General features: G+C 41.0%; 1 protein-coding gene across 3 annotated transcripts in view; it reads left to right on the top strand.

The window, feature by feature from the left end:
• Positions 1-19852, top strand: part of TENM1 (teneurin transmembrane protein 1) — a 555347-nt gene that overhangs the window by 434735 nt on the left and 100760 nt on the right. For 2 of the 3 annotated variants that reach the window (XM_047082126.1, XM_047082124.1), the window contains exons 20-22: positions 5755-6004; positions 14230-14250; positions 19157-19389. In XM_047082126.1, the coding sequence (XP_046938082.1) occupies positions 5755-6004; positions 14230-14250; positions 19157-19389 (504 nt within the window). The remainder of the gene's footprint in view (positions 1-5754; positions 6005-14229; positions 14251-19156; positions 19390-19852) is intronic. The other variant, XM_047082125.1, reaches the window with a different exon arrangement.

The raw sequence follows: 19852 nt of genomic DNA, 5'->3' as shown, positions 1-19852 counted from the left end.
GGCATCCTTGTATGCATCTTACCTTAGTGAAACAGCTGGCTAAGGTCAGGATATCTTGTAAGGCCATGAACTGACCAAGGCTAAGAGATCCATTTTATAATCACACCTATGATCTTACTTTGTTTGCACCACAGTTGGGTCAGGCCAGCCAAGCAGCCACACAGGCTGGGAAATTTTGATTGGCAAAACTAAGGAGGTTTGCTTCAACGGTGGAATGACACCACCCACCATGGTCCCAGTGTGGGACGCCGAAGGTAAATGAGTCCATTGCGGTGTGCCTTCATCATACCTGCTCCCCCTCTTTCAAGGAATATTCTAAATTCCGTTTCAAATTGTTGGTTTTTTTAAGAGCAAAGATTCAGGCACAGATATAAAATGTCAACTTTTTTCTGTTGTCAAAAGGGGAATCATAGTTTTAAAAGTACAAAAACGAAAGGGCAGATGCCACTTATTAAGTTATGAGGTTTTTTGTTTTGATTTGAAAGAGTTTGACATTTTAAGCAGCCATTTCTTTTCCACTCACTTTTATTGGCTTGTATGGATTGTCTCTTTCAAATGCCTGTCATTGACATTAAGCACAAAGTGGGAAATGACCTCGATCGAACCAGCCCCCGGCTGTGTGCTCCCGGTCCCATGTCCTCTTACCATTTGCTTCACACAGGCTTAAAAATTCAGAGCAGAGGGGAGCCATTGAGAAAGTTGGCTTTGGGAGCCCCCTGATTTCCACCGACGTGTTCTCTCCACCCCTGCCTCACCAGTAGTCAGGTTTTCCGTAACAGGTACCAAGTTGGTTCTGAGAACCTTCTTAACACCTTTATTGCAGTGCAATTGATACACCATACGACTCACCCACCTTAAATATACACTTCAGTGATGGTTAGTAAATTGTGGAGTTGTGCACCCAGCACCACAACAGTTTTGGAATATTGTCACCCTCAACGGATCCCTTGTGCTCACCCCAGCCCCACTAAACGTGCTTTCAGTCTCTTTCGGAGAATTTTATTCTGAGACACAAACCTTATGTTAGATAGGTTTTTTTTTGTTTGTTTTTAAGGAACATTTGTTCATTGTATCATCTCATTTGTAGGCACATTGTGTTTCTACCCAAGAACTTGTCACACTTGCCAGGAAACAGATCTGAAGCCAGCTCTGCCACTGCCTTTCAGCCTGACCTTGGACACGAACACCTCTCATGGGATGTTTTCGAAGTCTAAATCCCACCTACAAAGGCAGTTTTTAGAAGCAGAAATGATAAGTGTGAAGGAGCAGCCTTGAGAAGGCCAATTTAGAAAGCAATGCTCTTTCCCCCTCAGGTCAGACAGTCTTTTCTGACTGATTAAGGCAAGAGCGACCGTCTTTCCAAATTCCCCCACTCCGCGTCTTTCTGGAAAAAGCCTAACTCTTTAGGCACCCTGCTTTTTTGATCTGAGACAGATGGCAGATTAGAAACAAGAATCTATCTTCCCCCAGTTTCCTCTCACTGGTTAAAAAGACACCTGTAATTAGATTGGATGCCTGCTGCCATTCAATTCTTTAGTTTTTCTTTGGTTCCAAAAATCATTATGCAGCGGGTACTTTCTAGAAGGCAGTGTTTTCAGACCATTTGTCATGTTAGTTGCAGCAATTATATTTACCTGACAATTAACCATTGGTTGTGGAGAATTGCTTCCAAATATTATGCCTGATATAAATAGATGGTTTCTACTTTCACCAAGATAAAAAAAAAAAAAAACACCAGGTACTTGTGTTTTTCGATATTATTCCTTCAAAAATACATCTTCTTAGTGATTACAGAGAGTACATAGTCTTATGTTTTAAAAGAAATCGGCCCTTTAAAATTATAAGAAATAAAAACGTGTACATGAGTCGTCTATTACAGAGGTAAGCTATTTGTTGTGGTATATCTTTATATCAAACACATGCCCTTGTGTGTCCTCCCAGTTGAGTGTTAAAAATTATTAGAAAAAACAATCCAGGGTACTAATTGGATATCGTCATCTGTCTGCAATGGATAAAGAATTTCTTTCAACGTAGACTCCAAAATAGGCCAGTAGTTTGTCGACAAATGGTTTTACTGGGAGGGGAAGTAAATTTCCATTGATCACACTGGCATATCTTCCAGTTTGTGTTTATATCGTCTCAGTCAGGTCCTAAGAGAAATATGTATTGTGTCCCTCGTTGTTCATAAGTCTGAAAAATGGTTTCTTCTTTGAAATCAGCATAAAGCACCACCCACTGGCTTCCAAGGGGAATTTTTATTTCAAACTTATTTATAAGCTTCAAAGGAAGTTCTGAGCACGGTAGCAGGAGGGTATGAGCAGTGTGTTTAAAAGCATGCTTAGCTTATTACACAACCGACTTTGGCTTCTTGGTGGAGAAAAGGAAAACTTAGGGGAGAACACACACAGTGAGCCCCATTCAGTAGGGTTTCTTTGTTGACTGTAAACAAGACACCCAACCCTAGGTGGGAAGTTGGCCTTCATATAAATAATGCGCATTGTCCTGGGATCATTTGATTCTGTTTTCAAAAGGAGCATGTGTGAATAAACTGGAAGGGAGGCGGCAGTAATTGATCAAGATTTCCAGGAACATAAACAAAATATTTTCAAAGAAACATTTTGCAGAAGAATTGGTGTTAAATCATTGTTGCTAGATGGTATGCCCCGGTTCTATGTAATGGAAGGTTAAACAGATTCTTGAAACAACAAAAACACCCTTCAGAATGATCTATTTTTCCAGGGCAGTACAAAAGGGGTTTGCCCATTTTTGTTTTGATTGCTTCAGCTTTAAACAGGAATGGTAATTTCAGTACACGGGCACTTCAGTACCTCGCATGAAAGCAAGACATCAATTGTTGAGATGTAATCAGAAAGTACATAGCCTTATGTTTTATTTCCTTTAATCATTCTTCTTCTTTGATGGAGTGCTGGGCTTTCTAATAGAAAAGGGGAGTTTTAGAATTGTAGGCTTAGAAGAATGGTTTAGAATAGCCATCTTTAGTTTTTAAATTGCCAGGAACCTGGTAATAACATGTCATTTTGAAGGTAATTGTTAACTACACCGTTATATTGATATAAAAAAAATGGAGATCTACCTGTGAAAATAGATGTTAATAGCAAATCTGGTATTTCCAAGCCAATAATTGGACATATTTTTGAATGATATACCTTGTAATGCATTGCTGAAATACAGACATGCTAAACAGTTGGTTTCCTCATTTGTTAGAGAACATATCATAGTCTCATTGGTAGGATATTCAGGTAGCAATCGTCAGGAGGTTTCTTTTCGATGATGTTGTGTGACTGTCATTCAAGTTCTCATTCACTTCCTCCTGACTCATTTAAATTGTAATGTTGATCACACTGCAATTAAGTGTTTTTTGGGAAATGAAATTCAGTCCTATTAATCTTATTTAATTAATTATTCTAAATCTTAAGAATTTTGTTACTGATGAATAAAGTTATTAATAAAATTAATAAGAAAGTAGTGATCCTCGAGACATCTCACAGTTCTGCAATGAAAGACCAATTTGTTGGGGCATAAGCTCGTAGCTGTTCCTGCAGATCATATGTTGAAAAAATAGCCAGAAATCACCTTGGGAGGGAGAGTGAAAATACCTAGACTTGAAATCCGAAGGCTATATGATGTATGGGATTTGTTTCCTGGAAAGACCCTTCCAAGTACATGTTTGGTGCTATGGTATTGTGTATGTGTTACCCTCTTACTTATTTTTGACAGCAACGTTCCTATTTCTGAGTGATCAGCGGCTTCTATTGTAGGACTGTGGGACCAAAGTCAGAAGAAAACTGAGGAAGATATTTCAGGAAATGTTTAGGGAGAGTAACAAGCAATCCAAGGAGATAGATAGCAGGGGTCATGGGAGAAAAAATAAGACTGTACAGGATTACTGCATTCATTCATTTGCCGTCAGTTACTTCAGTGTGACACGTTGGCATGCCTTCTCACAACATGGATGTTTTACCTGCCCAGGCTCATTCTGGGCAGACTTGAGCACAGCAGTACTTGTTCCTTGGATTTTCTGCCCGGGCTCAGCAGGTTTGCAAAATCATTGGGATTTGGACAAGGAGACTACAAGAGACTCAAAACCTATTTTCAACATTTGCTGAGCTCCTCTAATGATTTGGCCATGGGGATTGGCACTAAAATGCAGAAAAGAGTCAGACAGAGGGTCTGCCTTCATGGAGCCCAGGCTCTAGTGGGAAAGATAGAGAAGTGATGAAAACCGTATCATACAAGTTAGTGGGTATAATAATGGAGCTATGGAAAACAAACCATGGGCACAAGGAAGAGGGAGTAACTAATTCTGCCTGGACAGAGCATCGGAGAGAATTGAGCTGAGCTTTGAAGGATAGATAAGAGTTCCCCAAGCAGACAAGAGGAGGAGGGCTTTCAAGATGGAGAGGGAATAGCATGTACCAGTGTAGACAGGAATGGAAGTATGTGAAAGTAATTATAAATAGTTCACTATCACAGGAACTCAAGATCCCAAATGAGAGGATGGTGACAGGGGAGACTGAAGAAGTAGGCAAGGGTCAAGTCATGAAGACTTTGTATACCTTAATAGAGAATGTACCCCCTATCCTGTAGAGGATACAGAGCTGTTGAAAGATTCTAAGCCACATACTGAAATGATCTCAATGGCAGGAGTGGGGGTGATGGTTTGGAGATAGGTATGCATGGAGGCCAGGAGACCAAGAAGTTAAGAAAAACTGAACTAAAGCCTTAGTGGTAGGAATAGAAATGACAAAACTGGTTCAGCATATTTTGGAGATGGACTCAACGTGGGTTTCGTAATGAGTTAGGTTTAGAGAATGACGAAAATAAGAGGCCTGGTCATGGCCACACTTCCAACTTGGGTAAATACACGCACTGTGATACCACTCATAAGATGAGTAGGGAACTCAGGAGGAAAAGCAGGCTTTAGCAGGGGGAGAGGAAGACAGTGAGTTCCATTTTACACTTGTTGAGTTTGAGGTGCCTCTGGGGCATCTGGGTGAGGAGATCGAGCAGGAAATTGCATGGCAGGTGACAACTCTGGACAGGAGAAAATTTTGGCGTATAGAGATACGAGTTAAAGCCGTGAGATTGGAAGAGATTGCCCAAAGAGAATGCACAGTATTTTCCAGCATTTTCATAAGTCAGTATCTCTATTTCCTGCACTGATGATAGTGAGATATGGTCCAAAAGAGTGGAAAATTCAAGTCCCTTTCTTATATCTTTGAAGTGCATTCTAACAGTATGATTTTTTTTTTCACAGAAGTCAATTACCTTCCTGATGGTGTTTTGCTAAGGTTAATATTAAAATTGACTGATATTTCCTTTTCAGGAACCAGTCAGTTGCATAGTGAGGGTAATTTGAAGTCAGACAAGTGTGTGCCAAGCATCAGGAGATAGTCATCCAGAGATGAAAAATTAGCCACAGATGATTCACAGAGCCCAAAATGAACAGAAGATCATTAAAAGTTATTTATCACGGGTTTCATTGACGCATTTAGGATCAGTACTAAAGGGTGTATTAACCCATATCACAGATAGACAAGCTGAGGCAAAGTGTCATGCTCCTGTTTGTTGTGGCCATGCAGTTAAACAAAACCTCGGACAGTGTGCTTCACTCTAAAGATTTTTTCTGCCAGGCCAAAGCGTCATGGTGCTTTGAACAACAAGAGAAAAGTTAAAATGTTGCTGAGAATATTGTGAGGTAATTTTTTATTCTCTTTTTTTTCTTGGATCTAGGAATCATACATAAAGGGAATGGAGAAAATATGTTCATTTCCCAGCAGCCCCCAGTCATATCAACCATCATGGGTAACGGACACCAGCGGAGCGTAGCCTGCACCAACTGCAATGGCCCAGCTCACAACAACAAGCTCTTTGCTCCTGTTGCCTTAGCTTCTGGCCCTGATGGGAGTGTGTATGTTGGCGACTTTAATTTCATAAGACGAATATTTCCCTCAGGAAACTCCGTTAGTATTTTGGAATTAAGGTAAGTCTCCTCTAATCTCTGTTGGTTTAGCGGATAAGGAAGAAGCAAGAATGCGATAACACGAAGAGAAAGGCATTGCCAGGAAGAGCAGAAAATGCAGTCGCCCATATTGTAGCCCTGACCTCAGATGCAGGAATAGGGACAAAGGACATAGGTCAACAGGCCCACACCTTCTACTTAAAGGACTTTTGAGCACTGCTTTGGAGAACCAGGAAGTGTTGACGTCCCTGTATGTGTGGCCTTCTCTGTGGGCATTGCCATCACCGACATGGATCTCAGTACTTCCAAGTGCTGAGGTAAGCCACTCAGCCCCTGCTGGTCAAAACGAAGACTGATCAAAAATATCTATTCCACAGGTAGAGGTAATGCCAGATCCAAAAGGCTCAATTTTCTAAGTTCTCCAGGTTCAATTTTTTGAAGTGGTCACTTCATAAAAAAGAAAATGGAAGTCTCTGTTTGTATGCCCTGATAAGGAAGGAAGAACTAGTTTTGTTTTTTTTTTTTTTTAATGCTTAAAAGCTCTATTCCTTTGGGGCAAAAAAGATTAAAGCATCCATCGTTAGACTTTCTCACTCTGTTCTAGGAATTTTCTGGAGAGTACAAAGTATTTTGACACCCTTTGAAAGGAATTCATACCTTCTGGTATTCCATGTTCTGAAGTTACGCAAAGATCACAACTAAATAGACTATGGCTTAATCAGCTTATTTCTCCCTTTCTGAGGCTACAAGATACAAATATATACCCTATGGAGTCCTAGAAAAGGAAAGCATCCCCTCCCATTCCAGTGAGGATAGACCTGTTTCCTCCCTCCTGGGTAAATTGATAGAGCCTTCCCTCCAATTGGTTATGACAGCTTTATCCCTGACACATGCCTTTGGAACTTTAGGCCGAAAGTTTCCCTCTATTCCAGAAGATTTTGTTGTCATCCTATAAACTAGTACATAAAACAGTTGTTGCTTCAGCCATCCCCTCATCAACCTGAAAGATAGTGACCAAAAATAGTGACCTGGGAGAATAGAGACATTAATGGAGCAACTTGTATGTACAGAGTACCATCGAGGCCAGTCAAAACATATGAAAAGTCTTGGGTCATTTCCATTTAACACTATATTCACACAAGCATAGAAATTTGAATGTATGGGGACATTCCTTGAAATTTTCCAGATTCTCATGCTTGCTCTGGAATCTACCTGCTTTTCTCAGACTGAGTTAGTCCTTCACACCTACCTGTGGACATCTTCCAGTCCCAAGCCTCCATCCGTTTTTCATATTAATTCATTCTAGTTTTAAAACATTTCTTAATTATAATTGCAAGCATTGTCATGGATAAGAAAGCTGTTAAATCCCTTGACTGATAAAAAATAGACTGTAAAGTTAAGATTTTTATAAAGATAAAGCACATCTAGAGAGACTAGAGAGGTACTAATTCACAGCACCCTGCTCTAATCAAATGTTTATGTACCTTAGGATGTCACACTTCATGGTGACTTATCATTTCCCGCAGTATATCTCTTGGGGCACCTACTTACTGGAAAGTCAACAAGGAAGGCCAAGATGTTCATATTCCTGGATTTAGAAACGATTTATGTAACATTCAACATATTCAAAATCCTAGGGATGTTCTGTCTACATGATGCCAAACATTGACAGAGCACTGAACAATTCATTCACCATCTGAATGTTTCTAGTCATGCAGATATTAGCTGTCAGGTAGACAGAGACTTTGTCTTATGGAACCTATCTATATAGCTAACCCTATAAAGCCTCTAGGCTTTATAAAGCCTCATGGCTAGCCCTATGTAGGTAACTCCTCCAAGGAAAAACCATAAGATTAGCTATAAAAACAAATACTAATACTAATAATACTACTATTAAGAACACCCAGCTAAGTTGAGTATTTTCCTTTGTGATTTCAATGCAAATGTACCTAACTAAGGTGCAGCAATTTTCATCGATGAGATTCTCCTTTGCTCAAGAATCCCTGACAGTTAACAGATTTGCATTTTAGTCCAAAGTACTTTATGACCTTCAACACAAAGTCATTTGAAGGATAAAATAGAAAAACTTGGACCCTAACTGCAAAGCAATATTCTCAGTATAAAGAACAATTCGTTTCTGGCAGTGGGAAGTATTGTCCAATCCCTCCATTCATTCTGACTCCACAGTACTATTCTCTCACATTGTCAAAGCTCTTCAAACACATAGGCGTGCACACACCGTGAGCTCACACACCCAGGCTCTCTCACTTAGCCTGAGTCTCTCTAGCTAGCTCTTCCGAGCTCACATCCTTTACAGCAATTCTTCTTACTTTTTTTTTTTTAATTCTCAGGCCCCTTTCAGAATTTATTGAGGGCTGTGGGCCTTCTCCCCAGAAAAAGACACATTCACACAAAATTGTACATGCGATTTCAGGGGTCATATATTTTCCCTGTCTCCCTGAATATCCCCACCCGCCAGCAACCTACCCCCTTCATAGACTCACAGTTAAGATTCCCAGGCTTAGGTTCAAAGAGAAAGTAGTTCTCCCTTGCATTTGATTCAAGGAAAAAAAAACATAGTTTTCCCTTCTCTAACACTCCCGTGATTGGCCATCAGAGAAATAAACAGATTGAATTTAGATGAGCATTTGACCTAATTGACAGGTAACTCCTTATTTTACTGTAGTCAAAACCATCAAACCAGTTTATGTCAGCAAACATTATCCATCATGTTTACTCAAAAACGAATATAGTTCTTATTAGATTCACCTTTAAAAAAAAAAAAGTATCTGCCAAGGGGCACCTGGGTGGCTCAGTCAGTTAAACATCCGACTTTGGCTCAGGTCACGATCTCACAGTTCGAGCCCCGCATCGGGCTCTGTGCTGACAGCTAAGGGCCTGGAGCCTGCTTCAGATTCTGGGTCTCCCTCTCTCTCTCTGCTCCTCCCCTGCTTGCACTCTGTCTCTCTCTCTAAAGTAACGTTAGAAATAAATAAGTAAATAAATAAAATTAAAATATAAAAAAGTATCTGTCATGATCAGTAGCCTATACTGTGTACATTGCATCTTTGATGTATAATTGGTGAATTTATATATTTGCTTTATAACTTCCAGATTTAAACTTCCTAGGGAGAAATAAGTTGATATAATAAGCCTTTGCTACATTAAGAACCATAATGGTCAATGAATTCTATTGTACATAGATAGAAACTTCGTTTTGTACCAGTTTTTTTGTTGTTGTTAAAATCAGTTAATTTAATTGCTGCTACCACCACCACCCCCCAGTGCATATTAGTGATTTTACTTGGTTAAGTCATCTGTTTCCTTGGAAACACAGACTAATATAGTCTTTATGTTATTGGTTGCATTTAAAGCTGTGAATGGAAGAGCAATGTTGTCAATAGGTTATTACAGAAAGGGATAGAGAACATTTTAGATCTTCACCATCTGTCAAGGTTATTCATTATATAACTTAACCACTCTGTTCTCTGCTTCTCTACCTGTAAAATTGACTTCAAGTTATTATTTGAGCATCCTCTTACATGTCTTATACAGTTTAACTTGTTTTGAGATCTACAGATGTGCAGTTCTCAGCCCAAAGTTTGATGACATTTTGCTTGCTCCTCCTGGATGCCCTTCTAGATTCCCTTCTCTTCCATCCTCTTGTCTCATAGTGGGCCACTTTGAACAATTCCAGGTGCCCCTTGACGTTGCAAAGATTGGAAGACTATAGATTTTTCCTTCCTCATCTCTGCTGATCCTAACTCTCCCTAATCGAATTTCCTTCATCTGACTTCAGAAATAATTTCATTTTCATTGGTTGCCAATCATTTATTTTCTGTAGCTGGCCTCCCCCCCATTGGCTGAATGGGGAGGGTAAGGAAAAGTCAGTTGTGTCATTATCATTAGCAATATGGCAAGAGCAACGATATTATTTCTTGTTATTGAAGTATATAATACTCCTTTGCCTGTTTACTGCAGATTTCATCCATACGTACACATCTTAGTGTTCCCTTCCAGTGGGAAATTGAGGTAAGATGATAAAGAAGGGAAAATTATAAGATCATTATGTAAGTAAATCTAAGAGAGTCTCAAAAATACATTCTCTGAAGATTTTTTTAAAGTTAGATTCATTTCCATGTGAAATAGTTTAGGTCTAGTTATTTCTGTGGCTTTGCTTCTCAGGTTAAAACTGCATATACGTACACGTCTTGCATTTGGTAACACAAAAGTGACATCACAGATCTGTGAGCTTAGTGTCAGAAAAGTCCATGGAAGTATATGGTGCAACGTGGCACCCAATGCATGCATGGCATTTGATCGTGTCTACTCTGTTTGATCCCTTTCAGTAACAGGAACCTTAAACAACCCCTCGTAGACAGCCCATTGCATCTTTGGAGAGCTCTTTTAGAAAATGCTTTCTTATACCGAACTGAAGTCTACCTTCATCAAACATCCAGTCAGTAGCAGCAAATGCTAGCATTGGAGACAGCACGGAAGCTCTTCCCTCTCTTCCCTGACATGCTTCCACGTGTGTGAAGACAGCTATCCCAGCTTTCTGAGCTTTCTCTTCAGTCTAAACATCCTCGAGTCCTTCAGCTGTTTCTCACCGATTGTGACTTCTTTTCTTTTTCCTTGGATTATGGCCTCAGGGCTACTTTTCAGTTTTCTAAAACTAACAGATAATTACATGAGTAAAACTAGGAGGCACCATATCAAGTGCTTTGCAAGAATTCAAATATGACTATCCCCCTTGCTCCCCTCTCATCTTCTAATTTCACAACTCTATTAGAAAACCTGTTAAGCATGACTGGGTATGATTTATTCTTTATAAAAACCTCATGCTGTTATTGTTCAAGATGCTGATATTCTCCAGATCTTTATTTTGTCCTTCCCTTAAAATGAAAGAAAGAAGAAAATAAGAGCCTGACAAATGCTTCCTGGTACCTTGACAATTTGGACTCAACAAGTGTCACTGTGACATGAAAATTTCTCTTGAGATTTTACTGTTTATTTTACAGTGACTGGTTAGTATTTCCTCCATTGTCCTGAACTTGACTCCTGTCACTGACTAGGGATTGAGTAGAACTGGAATAGCACCCATTTAGGGGCGGGTAGCGTGCAGAGGGGCAGCAGAACTTGTAGAGCACTCTGCTGAAGGAACAAATGGAACCTGGGCTTTGAGAGCTCTGAAAATATCTGAGAAATGACTAAGACCCATCCCTTTGGCAGAAGCACTGGAGCAACAAATAGAGAGACACTCCATGTGGATGAAATAGGTGGTTACCTCTCCAGGGTGAGCTTGTGTATTAGTGGTAGGCTCCCTCCACTGCACCCAGCAACATCTTCGCTGCCCTTCCATGGTGCCCAAATTCCCTCTCTAAGAAATGTGGTCCTTTGAGGTGAGGCACTGCATCTCTAAGAGTCCCCGACCCAAGAACCTCTGTTAGAATGACCAAGCGAAAATCATCATTAGCCCTTGGGCATGGATTCATTGGTCGGATTGGTTTCCAAGGAGCTGCTAGCTGAAAGCGGGGCCCTAAAACACACGACAGGTAAGATGTGATAAGGGCAAGGGACAGAGCCAGAGCGTGAGGGAGGTGAGGGTTACTGGAGTTGGAAGCTCTAAGAAGTCAGTAAACGGCAGGAGTGGGAACTCAGTCTTCAAAGGAAGGATACCACAGAAACATGAGCAGGGAGGGAAGTCCACTTTTCGACATCAAATATTTCTGGCTAAGTGTAAGGGAAGAAGCTGAGAATAGCATGAAAAACAAGGAAAGTGCTACAACCACCACAAAGCAGGCCGGGCAAACCCATGATGCCAGGTCAGTAGACAGGAACTCCCAAGTTGGCATAGTCTCTCTTTCTCCATCTCCCACCTCACTAATGTACAAAAAGAAGAGGTCGAACGTTATGCTAAAGTGAAAGAAGCCAGACACAAAAAGGCACATGCTCTGGGTCCATTTATGTGAACCACCCAGAATAGGCAAGTCCACAGAGATGGAAAGCAAATTAGACAGAAAGCCTGGGCCTGGGGCAGGGTGGGAATAGGGATCGACTGCTAACGGGTACGGGCTTTCTCCCTGAGGTGATGAAAACGTTCTGGGAATGGATGATGGCAATGGTGGCACAACTCTCTGAGTTTACTAGAAACTGCTGAATTGTACTTTTTAGAAGGGTGAATTTTATGGTATGTGAATTATATCTCAATAACTTTTTTTTAATTAAAAAAGAAGAGATGGCCCTTTTAATCATCTCGGTCCTGAGAAAATCCAAGATCAAGTTACAGACCCTACCCTCGGGAGCATTTCTTGGTCCAAAAAGATATGGCAGTTCTACGCCTTTCTCCTCCTCCTAACCCGTGGCAAGCTTCAAGGCAGTCAGTTGCCAGGCGGCAGTGCCCACTGATGGGCCCGGGCACTTGCGAAGAGCTCACACTGGCACCTCAGCATGCCATCGGTTGCTAGCTACACAGCAAACTGACTTTGGTGGGAGCTCCATCCTAAATCCTTAACTGAAAGTAATCCCGAGACAGAACAAGGTCACACGCTGGAAATAAATTCCATCATTTTCACTTCCTCCTTCTGGGATGTTAATGAGAGACGCTGCTCTTCATAATACACGACAGCTTTCCACGTTCACAGTGACATTATTGGCAGGATCAGAAGCAGCTGCAAGAAAGTCAAACCACTCTCCTCCCCACCCCTTGCCATCACCATTGCAAAACGCTTTGTAGCCACACAAGTGGTTCTGTACCATGAGAATCTGTTGTCAATGAAGCCATGTTTTAATGAGGTCCTTCTAGTACTTTCACAACTCGACTTCCTTCAGGAAGTGATTAGAGCCGGCCTCGAGCACACTCACCTGCTCGTTTAGAGGCCACAGAAACAAGCGAGTGTCTGGAGACAAAGAAACTCAAAGAGGTCCAAATGCCCGAGGCCGGGTTTCTAATCAGAGCTCCATCCTTCCCTGTTGACCTTTTGTGTCAACCCACAGGATACCTACCCTTTTGAGGTGGGCCAGGGAAACAGAAAAGTCAGTGCATCCTGACCTGTGGCCCAACTAGTGAAATTCCCAGAAAGATTTTCTTTGAAAAGAGTTGAATCAGTAGGAGCAGATAGCTTCAGATGAAATCATTTTGTATCTTCCCCACTTTCCTGACATTGCAAAGAATAAGAACATTTTCTAGTTTAGATAAAAAGATGTGTTACCTTCATGTTTTTTAAGATGACATGAAGGTCCAGGTTTAAAAGGATTTTAAAATTAAAATGACCGTGTTTCACAGATGATTATAGCCTTTTAATTCTGGGCAGATGTGACCCAAAGTCAGGCCTGTACACAGACCGCGTCCCCTGTGCGAGAAGGCTCATCCCAGGTCCCAGAGTGAAATACCCTAGGCAGCACCATGTGCCAAGGGGCTTACCAGTAAGGGTCTCCCAAAGTGTTTTGCTTCTTCTGACCTGACAGATCTGTTTTGCCTACCCTGCTTGCCCTGCTGGAGTATAGATAATTGGAAGACACGAGGCCCTAGTAGCTGATGTACATGATGTTTTAGTGATGCTATATTGATGCAGCAGTTCTGCCATGGTCTAAGAGAAAACTTCTCCGCTTTTAATTTGTCAGCTCTTTTAATATTGCTAAGTAATGTGCTAACGTACACAAGAGATGTCCCTGTCTTATCTCTGAGATCATATAAGTGGCTTTGGGCTAGATCTGGGAAGCCCATTGCACACAAGGCTTGATTTGCCATTTTGGCAAAGTAGCTTTCAGAACAGAGGCTGCAGTGGTCTGACCCTTTGCAGTGGCTGCTTCTTCAAAGGCTAGCCCAGTGGTTCTTAAACCTTTCCCTGCATCAGAATCGCCAGCTGAGTCTGTTAAAAATGAAATGCCCAGGCCCCATGTCCACCACGAGGTTCTAATTCAGTACAAGTGGGGAGAAGCCCAGGAAACTGCACATGCAGCAAGAACCCAAGTGATTCTGGTGAAGATGGTCCAGGGAGAAAAAACTGCCTTAGAGCTTTGCCCACCCACCAAGCAGGCTCTTCCTTCGCCTTGACACCATCTTAAGAGGAGAAGCCAGGAAGGCTTTGCCTTGCACATCTGATGAAATGATCCCTATGGAGTCTCTAATAGCCACAAACTGGGTTAGGAATAGGTGTGTCTGCTTAGATTTGGCTTGTTGAATGATACTGACGACTCTCTATTTGTTTTTACTTGCCACTCATGGATAACCTTGTGCACCCTAGAAACAGAGATACCAGACATAGGTGAGTAAATCACGTGGGCAGCTACCTAATGCCCCTTCTTGCCTAAGAGGCCACCTCGTAATAATGTGCTAACAGGGAGATTTTACTTTTCAAGTGAGGTTAAAGGAATGATGTGAAAGTGAATTTAGAAGTTATGATTCAGGTAAGAGTCTTACAAAAGAAGAGAGCTCCGTTAAGTGGGAATTTGCTGGAGGATCAGACCCTATCGAAAAGAAAGCAAGATAAGTGAGAACTGTCAGTTCAGTACTTCATGGGGAAGCAAGCCTTAAGTCTCATTATGTTTTCCTTAGGTGATATCACAAATGAGTCTGTAAGTTCAAACAGATTCAATGTTTTCAAGTTGCAGGTAGAAAGAGAGGTAATACAGCAATCTTCCCAGATCCAGAAATATAGTTGACAAGTGTATTAAGAGACAGTGACCATGATGACCTTCTTGAATAAGATTTTTCTTTTCTCCTTTTATGTGACCTCATGATTTCTATTTCTTCCCACCAAAAAGAAATAATAGAAAAACTTTAAACCAACCATTTACCGACAATGGCACGTAGCTCTGAAATTAATCATAATGAATATTTCTCTTCAATTTGTTTATGCATTACACTTGTCAAAACTGTTCTAAATTACCTGAAATTGCAAAGGAGAAAATTGAATTTGTTCACTTCCGAATGCCAATTGTCATCAAAATGGCACTGATAGGGTTTTTAATTTGGGTTTCGTTTGGGAGATGCCACTTCCTAAATGCCAGTGCACAAGATAGCCTTGCTACTTTGGCATAACTGATTCTTTAAGCAAATTAAGTTGGTTGTCAAATTGCTTACTAGTAAAGCGTTGCACAGTATTAATTATAAGCATTAATTGCCCATTTAACAATCTGCGATTTTAACTAGCATGAATGAAGTGATCTTTGCCAAGTTGAAGGGCATTGCTCGAATGTAACACTAACCAGAAGGTGACAATAAGTCTAACGCTGAAGTCATAAAAGAAATCTCCACGTATCTCAAATTGCAATATGCACGTAGACACAAGGGATTAGAACAAATTGGAATGTAGTCCAGTGGTTTTCTTTCTCAGGTATGGCATGTTTTTAGAAAGTGGAAAGAAACCAATCTAAAAAGAGCTGAAGTGCACTTGGGAAATGGCATGAAATGGCAAGAAATTACATATCTATATAGGAGACCTCCCTGACTGTTGCCTGTCAAGAAAATAACATTAATCAGATTTGAATTTTGTGTGTTGGGCTATTCCATTTTCTAAAGGCCAGTGCACAAAATTTTAGAACAGCCTAGCTGAGCAAAACAGGATATGTTGCTCAGTTAGAGGAAGACAGGAGCACAGATTTTTTTTTTTTTTACCACCTTCAGAACTAAAGTATTCTGAAGGCACTTTGTACACACAGTCACGTGTGATCTAATCTAGTCTTGGTCAGAGCATAGGCTTGTTAGTGACCCTGAGCAAGCCCTCTCTGGGTCTGGGTTTCCCCAGCTGAGATTGGAGGAGAATGATAATTTTAACTTCCCTCACAGGCACATTGGGGATATTCAATAATAAATGAATGTAATGCATTCCAAAGTGCTTTTATGCGAATAACATTTCTCTTGGAAAAACAGCCTATGGACTTTTCCTAAACAAAACATGATTAATCTGGCTCAGTTGAAACTTCCACAAACTGGCTACCAAAATATTGAAGGCTGTTTCAGGAAGGGTTACGACCCCCTTTTTATCCTAGGAAGATCTAAGGGCACTGAGGAAATTTTATTCTGAAGGCAAACATTCAACTAAATATGTAAAAACTTTTACTCAAACCCCTATTTAAGCAGTCTTTGCTACAGAGATGCCTTGTCTGATATGACTGCCAAACCAATTCTGGAGTCTGTTGGGGCCCTTTACAGTTTATTTACAGCAGCTGTCATGGTGGTTCCAGGGTGGAAGATGTCCCTGGAATCTACTGAATTCTCTTATTTGATGAAGTGAAGGTAAGTAGAAAAAAATCAAGTATTCCTAATGGATCTGATTTTTTTCCAATTAAAACTATAAACTGGGTCTCAAATCAGTATTTGCTAGCCTTTACCATCATTAACATACATAAATATGCTTAGAGGGCAAATATAATTACGAATACAATCAGGAATGTACCAGTCCTTAAGGGCAACTTAATTACTCTGATGGCCCTTTCCCTGCCGTTTTGCTGGGCTAAGTGGCCAAGACCTGAACACTTGCATGTTTTAGTTAGTTTCATGTCCTACACTTTAGTTCAGCAGTAACTGAACATCAGTCCCGTCAGACACTCTGTTGGCACGGAAGACAGAGGGATGAATATGGTTCCTGCCTGTAAAGAGCTTACAGTGTAGTTGGAAAAAGAGATGTGAAAAAAATAGTGCTTACACCCAGCACTCACATCTTGGTTTCCAGTACCATTCTCCGATAGAAGGAACCCAGGGTCTTTAGCAAAATGATTGATTCCAGTGCGGGGAAGGGACTATAAAAGATGAGCCTGGAGCATCTTGTAGTGCCAAAAGGTAAAGAAAGGCTAAAACAGCACAAGAAACAAACACTCCTCCACACTGACGGACATATGTCAAAGGGTCTCATGAGACAACAGGAAGAGTTCACAATGGCCAATGCCATAACAATTTGAGCAACAAAATAAAGTAGCATGGAGTTTTCATGCACGGTATGAAACAAATATCCATGTGTCCCTACTGATATAAATTAACGGTTGAATCCATAATAGAGGAGAAGAGATCAAGCTCTCGTGCAGAAGAATTTCAAATCATTTATGTAGACACTTCACCTTCAAGGAGGTGGAGTATAACTCCCTACCCCTCAAGTGTTGCCTTCACAGAGTGACTTCCTTCCAAAGAGCACAGTATGGAAAGTGGAAGAGAAAGAATAATTTTACACTACCTCAGCCAGGTGATCAAGGTCAACATCAACAGTCACAAGTCATGCGAATGGCACTTTACCCCTATGGTCTTCGTCCCCCAAACCCATAACCCCTGTCTAACCAGGAGAAAAACATTAGACACATTCCAGTAGAGGACATCCTACAACATACCTGGCCAATACTCCTTAAAACTGTTAAGGTTATCAGAAACAAGGAAAGTCTGAGAAACTGTCACAGCCCAGAGGAGCCTAAGGAGACATGATGACTATATATGATTTGGTATCCTAGATGGAATGCTGGAACACACAAAAAGGCATTAGATAAAAACTAAGGAAATCTGAATCAAGTATGGACTTCAGTTTATCTATAAAAATAATGCTAATAGAATGTGATAGGTGCTGCTAGGTCACACGTACCTTTTCTCTGCTCACGTCTTTCCCCCTTTACTTCTGTTGCCGCACTTGACAGTCATTCCCGGTTTACCGATCTGACTCCCCCCTTGGACCATGAATTTCACAATGAAAGGGACTGTATCATGCACACAAGTAGGTCTCCAGACGATAGCACAGTTCCAAGGCACATTAGTGTACTTAGTAAATACTTCTTAATTAATGAACAACTACATCATACAGAAATGGTACTAAGCAAAGAGTTCAGAGAAGATACGAGAGGCTTAGAGTAATGACCGTGGAGATGAAGAGAAGTGGGCAGATTGGAGAAGAGTTTAGGAGGTAGAATTTTTAAACGCAGGATGTTTTACTGGATGTGGAGAATGACAGGAGGAGTAAAGAATGGCACCTGGCTTAGACAGCTGGGTGTGGGGCAGAGTTCTGGGCTGTGAGCACATCAGAGATAAGACAGGTTGCTTTCCTCCAAGCTCACATGGTTTATTGGGGGATACAGATACAAAAATTAATACGATATGTAATCTCCAGAATAGAGGTAAGTGCAATGCAGATAACCCAGACTGGAGATTTAGGGAAGGCTTTCTTCAGGAAATGATGCCTGAGTAAAGCCTTAAAAGGCGTGTGAGGATTTACTAAGTGCAGAAAGGCTTGCATACCACCCCAAGGAATGTTAAAAAGCTTTTAACGTTCTTAAAGATGGGGTCCAACAAACGTTAGGATCAAGGAAAATATCCCTCAAACCAATGTTGCTACAGCCATAAAAAAATGGGATTAGGAAGAATCAAAATTAATTAATGAGCTCAGCCATGTATGCAGATAAAAATGTCACAAGAGATTCCATGCGAATATGTAATTGAAGAGTTTCAGGAATACCAAAATCTGATCAAGGTAACTTTAGTGTCACCTTTAAAAGGTATGGCTGATTGTGATTATAACTGAAAAAAAAAAAAAGGTCATATATAATCAGTTCTGTTATGCCCTGAAATAAGACAAAATGGATTAGAAAAGTGTGGTGGTCAGCTAAAAAATGGAAGCTCGGAATGGAAAAGTTTGGGAATGTTATCTCTAGCACAGCCCCCCCCCCACACACCAGACTCCTCCATCTTTGTACCTGCCTTTCAGTTTACAACAGGAGCCTGGAGGCTGGCGGGGCCCCCAGTGAGGCAGGAACCCTGGAGAAGAAGTAAGATTCTGAAGGATGGGGAAGGCAGGAAGACAAGAACTTCTGTTTGGGATTTGTTGAGTTTGAGGTGACTGTGAGCCATCCGGGCAGTCATCTAGTAGGTAATTGGAGAACCGGTATGAAAGACATTGATGGCAAAAATCATTTCCTGGGATTTTCTCTCTTCTGCTTCTTTCTCTGCCCCCCATGTAGATGGTATTGAAATACCAGCTTCATTACAGGTTGGCAGTACACACTGAGGTGTTAAATACTCAGACCCATTACTAGAAAAACAAAGTAGCATCCATCCCCTCAGTACATGAGAACGATCCGTTTCGGGTCTTTTTTTTTTGCCATCTCCTAAGAGAATTTTCCATCTGTGACAAAAGGCAGACCCCAGGGGATGTATAGTGAACAAACTACTTTGAATAACTTTACTTTTCTCTTCCTTAGCACAAGTCCTGCCCATAAATACTACCTGGCTATGGACCCTGTGTCTGAATCACTTTATCTATCAGACACCAACACTCGAAAAGTCTACAAGTTAAAATCTCTTGTGGAAACAAAAGATCTTTCCAAGAATTTTGAAGTGGTGGCGGGGACAGGTGATCAGTGCCTTCCCTTTGACCAGAGTCACTGTGGAGATGGCGGGAGAGCATCGGAAGCTTCACTGAACAGCCCTCGAGGTAAAAAAAAAAAAAAAAATCCTTTGTTCATCTAACAATTTCATTTGATCTCACAAAATCCTAAGACTGTTGCCATACTATAGTCCATCTATCTCAACATTGCCTCTGACACACATGGTCTCTGAAGTCCATCCCAGAAGACAGGCATGGTCAGGACTAATTTTTAGCTAATAAGCATTCGTATTGTCATTAGTGTTACTAAAATGTTGAAATGCTTCTTTTCTGGTTGATAAATAATTATTTCCCAGAGCCCTCTGAGTGCCTCCTGTACACCCACCCTCTCCCCAGAGACTACTTCCTGGAAATTCCCAGCAGTCCAGAAACTGAAGGGTTAACTCCTGGCCTGTCCTGGTTGGGATCAGGTCTGTGCTCACCTTCTTTCTACCCCTGTGAAATACCTTGAATATCTCACAGTCTGGACATTCCTGGCTCTTGCTTAACTAAGAATTAACGAACCTTTCTT

The sequence above is a fragment of the Lynx rufus genome, unplaced genomic scaffold, assembly GCF_022079265.1.
Source record: "Lynx rufus isolate CCGP_SWC_20201006 ecotype Redwood Valley unplaced genomic scaffold, mLynRuf1.p SCAF_19, whole genome shotgun sequence".
NCBI classification, from domain to species: domain Eukaryota; kingdom Metazoa; phylum Chordata; class Mammalia; order Carnivora; family Felidae; genus Lynx; species Lynx rufus.
Note: the sequence above shows the minus strand (reverse complement) of the source record. Positions and strands in the feature narration are given on the sequence as shown.